The sequence below is a fragment of the Prorops nasuta genome, unplaced genomic scaffold (genome assembly GCF_024137725.1).
Source record: "Prorops nasuta isolate Cenicafe-Biocafe unplaced genomic scaffold, Cenicafe_Pnas_1.2 PNAS00003, whole genome shotgun sequence".
NCBI classification, from domain to species: Eukaryota; Metazoa; Arthropoda; class Insecta; order Hymenoptera; family Bethylidae; genus Prorops; species Prorops nasuta.
Genome location: NW_027116800.1, coordinates 8,595,547 through 8,604,634, shown reverse-complemented (window position 1 = coordinate 8,604,634; position 9,088 = coordinate 8,595,547). Strand labels below are relative to the sequence as shown.

General features: G+C 36.0%; 1 protein-coding gene across 1 annotated transcript; it reads left to right on the top strand.

The window, feature by feature from the left end:
* Positions 1-2,871: 2,871 nt before the first annotated feature.
* Positions 2,872-7,099, top strand: LOC136784554 (uncharacterized). Its single transcript, XM_066745272.1, has 6 exons — positions 2,872-3,200; positions 3,624-3,772; positions 3,835-4,124; positions 4,576-4,644; positions 6,873-6,968; positions 7,040-7,099. The coding sequence occupies exons 1-6, from the start codon at positions 2,872-2,874 to the stop codon at positions 7,097-7,099; spliced, it is 993 nt and encodes a 330-aa protein (XP_066601369.1).
* Positions 7,100-9,088: the final 1,989 nt, after the last annotated feature.

Below are 9,088 nucleotides of genomic sequence, written 5' to 3'. Positions count from 1 at the left end.
CCCTGTGACTCAAATTCAATTATATGGTACCTTTAATCATATACACTTATCAACATACAATTTTGTAGCAATGCAATTTCCAGAAATATAATATTAGTTTATTACAACACAAGGACCATTTGCATAAACGTCATCAATTATTTAATTATCACAGCTACAGTAAAGGATAATATTTACAAATATTTGATTAAAAACGGTACATAATTATGTATATATATATATATATATGGAACTGCAGATGAAGTTGAATATATAAAATAATTAATTATTGATCAAGAATTAATAGTCTTAAAGTTTGTTACCACTGGCGCATTATACACTTTTACGCGAAAGGAATGTAATTTTCAGCTTCTTCGCCGCTAGATGACGCCAACACAGATCATTTGGAGCCGAGGGCTCATGCGGCGTCGTGAATCGGAGGCGAGAGCGATGCGCAAACGTCTAGGACATTTAAGGAGCAAACTCTCTCTTCCTCTCATCTCTGCCGGTAGTGAAGAACTATTTTTAATGTTTTGTTTCACCGTTACCATTTGTAGCTCAACACGTTGGTAAAATAGTAAAGGTTTTTAGCTACGAAGTTTATGTCAGCAATTAAGCTATATAAAACATAAATATCTCGCAATTTAAAGTCTATATAAATGCACTAGCAACACAAGGTGATAGAAGTAATCTATAGGACCATCGGTTAACATAAATATTTGGAAAATTATCTTTTTTTCGATAAATCTGTACAGAGGACGATATATTCAATAGTATTGTTAAAAATCTATTAGACTATCTGATGAATTGGCTTAATTATTGAGGATTTTTTGTTGCGTGTATTCTTAATGCTACATATTAATTAACAGACAGTACGGAAGATTGATTTGGTTACAATATCAGCCAACTTTATTTCGTATTTTCTAAGCAAAATATGTCCACATAGCATTCGCTTCGTGTATATCAGCACAGTTATATTAAAATAAAAATGTGTAGTACTGTATATGCATATGCGATCAGCGTTATTATTCCACACCTTTTATCATTTTAGTTGAACTTTTTTTATATACTACGTTGGTATGTATGAGGAGCGAATACTGCACTATACTGTACCGCGAAGAGGATAATTCAATTTCCTCCAGTATACTGTACAATTTTAAACCAAAGAGTCAGCATTAGATTTATTCAACACTATTTGGTTTTAGAGATACATTTATACGTACTTCTCTCTTATACTTTTGAATCATTTTGTGTTATTTATATATACTTAACAAAATCATTAGTAAGTCTTAGTGCGAGAGATACAAAATTCATTAGATATATCTAAAAAGCAGTAATGCTTTGGAAGGGGGAAAAACATTATTTACGCGTCTTTGAAGATTATAAAACTATATAATACACAGTTTCTTTTTCAGTTGTTTCCAAGCCTCTCACTTGAAATACCATGCTTTGGATAATGGATAAATTTCAAAGAATCCTATAGAATCTTTTTTAGCACAATAAAACTTAGTTAATTATATTATAATTTATATTAATGGCACACAATAGTAACTATTTCTCATCAATCTTCTGCGAAAGATTCTGAATACGATTATAATACGGATTAATCATTTTTCTTCGGATGGATCAATGACACACGCTATGAGTACATCATTAATTAGTTCAATCAACCGGAGCGTCATCAAAAGTAGAACACTTTAAAAATTCAGTATGTTTATTCGCGCGGCCTCCCGCAGTACTTACTACTTCGTTTATTTCCCACCTCCGTAACATTTTTGACACACGAAGAGCAAAATTTCGGCTCATTATACTATCTGCAGGACGTAAAGAAATTTTCGTCCTTGAATAAAAGTTGCGATTAAATACATGAAGAATCAAAAGCAGCTCTTTATACCGGATCACGCTAATTTATCAGTAGATGGAGTGGCTTCGTAAAATTGTTGATTTACGCCAATAAATAATGTATAATATCTGTAGTAGCAATATTCGTTCGATTACGGTGTCATCTATTTATTCAGTGCTATAATGGAATGACACGTTAAACGATTCCTCGTGGGTCAGGCGTATTTAGAACTAACGAGGACAAAAGTCCATCCCTCACCTACGTAGAAAGCTTGACAGAAATTCACGTCCAGTCTTCGTTTATTCTTCGATGGGAAAAAGGTCGCTTCCACGTCCCTTGCAGAAGCTAACACTCTACAAAACTCTCTTTTACCTCTTGCTCCGATTTATTCTTCCTTCGTTCAGACTCAGCTTACACACTTGACACCCATCCTTGGTAATTTCTATCACCAAGAGTCTTCCAATCATCCTTTCTCGACTGCTACCGTGAGAACCCTCACCAATGATTTTTAAACTAAGCTTCATCAAGGACTCCGAGGTCAAGGATGAAACTCTTTAAGGTAGAAAACCTTATGTTTTTTATTTACGTCTTTATATATCTCGAATCTCTCCCCAGACCGTAGAAACTAAATTATATAGAAACAACTTTTTTACGAGTTAAAATATTATTATCTCGCGCGATAAATAATCTTCCTGCAGCAGTAAATGAATATTTGAAGAACGGGTAAAAGTGTTCAACAGAATATTGCAATGTGTTGGGGGATTGATTAATCTAGCCAGAGGCTCGTCGCGCTCGCTATTTCGGAATTGTTGAGTTCCATGCAAATATAAGGCGCGCGTATCAACGTTTCATTACTTCAATAACCATTTTCATGTACAACAGACTATATATATAGATATACTCCCATTAAGCAAAATCTTACAGTCCATTTTGCCAGCTGCGTTTATTTTGTGTCAACACTTATACATAATTACCAAACTATCGCAGTCATTTTACATACATTACCCTGTGCATTATTTATTTATTTTTTTTTTGGTAATTCAGTGACGATGACGCTTCCCAGTGATTTGAGGCCAATTTTTTACGCGGCCAGATTTTTCGGATGCGGACCACACGAAGTGGCAGAGTTCGATATTCGTGTAACGAAGCGTGGATTGGTCTACAGTGGCTGCTGGAGTTGCGTATTTCTATGGGCATTTGCGCACGGACTCTACATAATTTTTCTGGACAAATTGGAACCCAAGCTGCTCCTGCTGACGATAATCCGAACCGTTTTGTGCTACGTGTGCTTATTCAGCGATATAGGCCTCACCATTGTCTGGAATTGGAAACTGCGCGCTGTCCTCGCTCAGTTGCGAAATTTTGACGAGGCGACCAAGTTCTCCTCGACTGGAAGTGACAGTAAAATCTACCTGAAATGCAACATTATCCTAATCCTGATCGGTGTCTTTTGGCTGATCGTTGGGCTCGTTACGTATTTGTAAGTTTTCCAGTGGTTTCAGTAGCACAAAGGGCGTGCCACTTAAATCGTCCCAGAGCATGGAGGTGAGAAAACGTTTATCCCCGTAACGATAAGAGATATCGATTTTTTTATAGTACCTTTTTAAAGCTTCGCTCTTCTGCCTCTAAGAGAGAGAGAGAGAGAGAGAGAGAGAGGTCCTGTGCGAAAAATTGATATCTCTTTCAGTTTCGGGAATAATATAGGTGGATTCTTACATATATTACCTATTCATGCTCTGGTATATATACGATTTAAATTGTTGCCGAATCACAATTGCCCGGAAATTTCGTTGATTCGCAGGTGCGGATTCACCGTGGCTATTTTCGATGCTTTTACCTATGCTTTTATAAACGGTGTCATGTCGTTGCAGCTGATGAAGTTTGCCGGACTAGTTTTTCTAATTTTCGAAAGATTTCAAAGGCTCGGAGAAATGTTGCTGGAACCGGACAGTGAGTTTGAAGAATTTTTTGCAGGGGATTGAGCGCAGCTTCGAAATGTCGATAAATTTCAGGTGCGAGAGTGGTCATTCTGGGTCGTATTGGTAAGCAGTTGCGCTTGCAGGAAGTTTGGTGGTTGCACAGCACACTGGCGAACGCGATGGAGACGGTGAATTCGGTTTATGGTACACAGCTGCTTTTCTGGATAGCAACGACGTCCTTTAACACCCTGTCCCGAATTTATACGATTAACGAGACTTTAAATGTCCCGACGATCCTAAAGGCGCGCGAGGCACTACTGGTCTCTGCCTGTGTGGCAAACCTCCTCATCATCGCCATCATTTGTCACGTCACGGCGACCAAAGTAAGTCAACCCCTGGCAAATACACTCTCCCCAGCATCCATTTTAATATATAGACAGATCACCGCGGCTCTCCCACATACATATCCAAAATTTCTTTTCCACCCTTCGACGACGTCTCACATAAATTCTGCATTCAGCGTTAAAATCCATCCAAATTTCGTGATTGGATTTGTTTTAGCAACTGTAACTCTTTACTTTCTCTTTTTTTTTTCTTTTAATAAATGAAGTTTTTATAGTATGTGTGTATTATATAATTTTGTCGTGATTCAAATTAGACATCCTCATAGCTATCCAATTTCAGTAGTTAGTTAGCTCAGTCGTGTTATAGGATTAAAGTCGTTTCAGGAACTGAACTTTGCACTCGGCGTGTTTTAATCACTTTAAAGAGGGTTTCGGGTCAATCCTATTGCTTTTATTCGTAATGCAGTGAGATGCTTGTTTTTCTGTCAAGGCTAACGAAGTCGCAAAGGTCGCTTTTTCGCCCTTGTCACACGTCGTAGGAAGGCGCAGCTTCGTTGAGGTGGGAATCCAATAAACTTTAAATTCATAAATGCAAATTAGTCTTTTTTTTTTAAGCATTTTGTTATTTCCTAGCACGCCTTCCTTATATTTCCCTGTCCCCAAGCACCAGCTGCATAAAATAGTCAAATAAATCGAAGAAAATAATTTATTACAATTTCACCCTTCGTCAGTATATGTACTAAATGAATGAAACGCTAAAAGGGAGAAACTCCTGCTATTCGAAGGGCACTCTCTTAATATAATATAGTTTACCTCGACAACCAAGAGATAGTTTTCTCTACAATTTACTCTTGGAAACTTCACTCAAGGGGCTTTTGCATAATTGGGTTTATTTTCTTTACATCTTGCATGCACAAATAATTAGTCCTGTCATTCCATTTCTTCAATTTAAACACTTTATCAGTTTGCTTATGACGTTCCACCAGTCATTTCTCGATCAAGACTTACAGTTCGATGAGTTACGTTGATATAAATTGCTTTTGAGAATTTCAATACCATTAATGTTTTTATTGCACAGAGAAAGTAGAAGTGAAGTTTTTTTTTGTGTGATATTAACAATCCTCTGACTACTTCCGGTTTATATATAGCCGCGATGTCATAGATGATTACTGAATAATTACTATGTTGATAAACTTTTAGACTGCAGAGTCGTATTCTCTGCAGTTGAGGTAGATATGCACTATTTCGTTGATTTCACCACACCTATCGATAATAAATTACATCAATTCTGTACTTTGAGAATTTCAACCCCCTCCCCCCCCTCTTTAACACGTTTTTGCACAAAAAATATCAGTGAGCTTTTATAATTATATTACTTGCCATCTGGCTACTTCTGGTTTATAACCGAAAAGTCAGAGATGATTATCGAGTAATTGCAGGATAACTTGGAGACAGCAATGTATTTCCAGTTGAAGTATATGCACTGTTTAGTTGGTTTCAGCACACGTACACTGCCGGTCAAAAGTTTAAGACCACTTGAGAAATTTGGCTCAAAAACAGTTACCTCTTTAAATGCCCATAACTTTTCAATGAGAAAAGATAGGAGAAAATTCAAAACACCATAAGAAAGGTGATGAAATTCTACATATGATGGAATTACTTTCATTCGCCAGAAGCTTATAATTTACGAATATCCATTAAATGAAATAGGTGTAAAATTTTTAATTTTTAATTTTTTGTTTCGCAAATTCAACTGCTTCTACCACTTACGAGAATTGTGGTACGTATCTGAAACTTCGGTGACATAAAGCTCAAAGTTTTAGCTTTAATTTGAGCCATCAAACGTAACGATATTCATCGTATTTCCTTATTTTCATAACGTTTTTCTGAGTAATGTCGAGAAAAATTTTTGACCGAAAAACAACTGCCCAAGCATTCAAGACAATTTCAGATCGAAGAATCCGTCGGTATTAACGACTTATTCTACTTATTCCATATTGCACTTTTATTCAATTAACACAAAGCACTATTCAATTTTAAATTAAATCAACAAATGTAGAGTAATAATTAACCAAATATATTTTATTAATTCGTAGATTTACAATTATCATATTACTTTTAATTGAATAAAAGTGCAATATGGAATAAGTAGAATAAGTCGTTAATACCGACGGATTCTTCGATCTGAAATTGTCTTAAATGCTTGGGCAGTTGTTTTTCGGTCAACAATTTTTCTCGACATTACTCAGAAAAACGTTATGAAAATAAGGAAATACGATGAATATCGTTACGTTTGATGGCTCAAATTAAAGCTAAAACTTTGAGCTTTATGTCACCGAAGTTTCAGATACGTACCACAATTCTCGTAAGTGGTAGAAGCAGTTGAATTTGCGAAACAAAAAATTAAAAATTAAAAATTTTACACCTATTTCATTTAATGGATATTCGTAAATTATAAGCTTCTGGCGAATGAAAGTAATTCCATCATATGTAGAATTTCATCACCTTTCTTATGGTGTTTTGAATTTTCTCCTATCTTTTCTCATTGAAAAGTTATGGGCATTTAAAGAGGTAACTGTTTTTGAGCCAAATTTCTCAAGTGGTCTTAAACTTTTGACCGGCAGTGTATATCGATAAGTTGCGTCAATTCTACTTTGAAAATGTTAATTTATTTAATAGTTTTTTCTTGCACAGAAAATAGCAGTAAAGCTTTTGTAATTATTATAGCCATCTGGCTATTTCCGGCTTATAGTCGAGAAATAAGGGATGATTATTGGATAATTGCAGGACAACCTAGAGGCAGCAACGTATTTCCAGTTGAGGCAGATGCACTTTTTCGCCGGTGCCGGTCTCATACGTATCGATTTACCGTTGCTTCTTTCGGTGAGCTTCCTCGTAGACGCAATTTTCCTTTGTTTCCCCCTCAAGGGATACCAATCAATGAATGTTTACAGATTGCTTCCGGTATTACGACGTACCTCGTTATCCTCCATGCTGCTAGTACTACCGGCTGATCGTCCAACCGGAAGTACAAAACTGCTCTTACTCATCAAGATACTTACTCGACTCATCAAAAATTACGGGGAACGACTGGAAACTTTCAGTTTTACTCTTCAAGTCGGAAAAATTCCAGAGAACGAGAGCTTATTCATGGCAAAAGAAAATTCATCGCTGCGAGTTGATGAAATTATTCGCCTGAGGCCTCCTCAAGGTTACCGAGCTGAAAACATCGCAGGAATTTCTAGCTTCAGCGCTGCGCTCGTTTAAAAAGTGGAAACTACTCCTGTTAATTAAGACTCATTACCACCCCGTAGATATACTTAATTCTGCCTTTGTATTCAATATTTTTTCTCCTCTGTTTCGCATAGAAGGAATAGTGGTGCGAATAAGGTGCGAACTCGAGTGGACTGCAAACAAGAATTGTTTGCTAAGCAAACGACAATTTTGTGCACAAATTTCTAACTGTTAATTTGGAACAATTCAGCTTGAAGTTAAACATCATAGCCCAAGTGTTTCCTTCGATGCGAAATCTTTCGTTATTTCAAAAACATCAGACACGGAAGTGAAAAATCAGGAAAACTTGTGAAAATTCTCGTCGGCAACTTTACAGGGATGACGTAAAGATCTTAAAGTGCGAAAAATTGCGATAATAAATACAGAAACTATTTTTCTATTTAAGTTTGCACTGGCGAACAAGTCTCTACAATATAGAAGATATCGTTTGAGTCAACGTTAAGACAAAGAAAATTTATAGTTTTAATAATACTGCAACTAAAACTTTACATGAAAAATCTATATACAGATATATATATATATACTTTCATCAAGATTATCTATTTTTAATTTTTCCTCAAACGTTTAATAGAATGGATATGGATTAACTGGTTGGATCTTCATCTGGAAGAAAGGAATCTTTCATTACTCGAGGATCAAAATGTTGAGGAGGAATTCTTTTCACCTTTGATGTTGCGCGATAAAAGCCAGTTCATATATGGTGGCGCAAAACATTTGTAATTATATATCCGTGAAATCTGGTCTTTCTCTCACGCGTCGTGTGCTACTGCTTTCGCGTTCAATAAGCTTCTCGCTGTTTATCATTTGCGATATATCGAATATCGGCTAGAAACAATTTCACGAACTCTAATAGGGGCGCACCATCGTCATTTTATTGGTCATTGATGAAGAATTCAGCCAATTAGGTTTATTAATATTAGTTATATTTCGTTTTGTCTGTAAGGAAGAGCAATTGGAACATCATTGTATATAAAAATAATCATCGGGTAAGTAAGATACGAGGTACAAAATAATAATAAACAGACAAATGAAATGATGGGTGCAAAATATTTGATTATAATAATTAATTAAAATCTTGTCTTTTTATTACACACCATAATTCTAATGATCTATCATTTTAAATATAGATTTGGTAACGTCATATTAGTTGAGTAACAATGCTCTAGTTCGTATTGTCTGATAAGTAAAGGGAAGTTAAAGTCATAAGAGAAAGTACACAATAGACAGGTAAGTAAGGTACAAGGTGCAAAATATTTGTAATTATATAACAAGTAAAATCTGGCAGTTTCTTCATACACTGTGCTACTGTTTTCACATTCAATAACCTTCTCGTTGTTTATCATTAGCAATTAGGTTTGCTCTCATTATTTTATTATTCATCAATAATGAATTCAGCCGGTTGGATAACAGTTGTGGTACATATTGTGATTTTAGATGCAGGGAAGGTGCATGGTTGTAAAACATACACGCATACGCACAAAGGTGGATGAGATGCGAGAATGGATAGATGAGATAATAAATAAAAATTTCTATGGAAGAGAAGAAAAGCAGGATGAGCAGTATATAGATTATAAAGAGAGAGCGAGACACGCACAAAAGGATTGAAGCGACGCAAGCGCGGTTAATGCATCCAGCGTGCGCGGCGCGGGATGTTAGTCAGCGACTGCCACTGTTATTCCCTAGCTCTCAGCCTCTCAGTTTGCCGATGA

Excerpts from the sequence above, each read along its gene's own strand:
- LOC136784554 (XM_066745272.1), top strand. The coding sequence starts at position 2,872 with ATGACGCTTCCCAGTGATTTGAGGCCAATTTTTTACGCGGCCAGATTT. Across the intron at positions 3,201-3,623 it reads AATTTTGACGAGGCGACCAA|GTGCGGATTCACCGTGGCTA; the intron begins GTTCTCCTCGAC and ends GTTGATTCGCAG. Across the intron at positions 4,645-6,872 it reads GAAGGCGCAGCTTCGTTGAG|GACAACCTAGAGGCAGCAAC; the intron begins GTGGGAATCCAA and ends GGATAATTGCAG.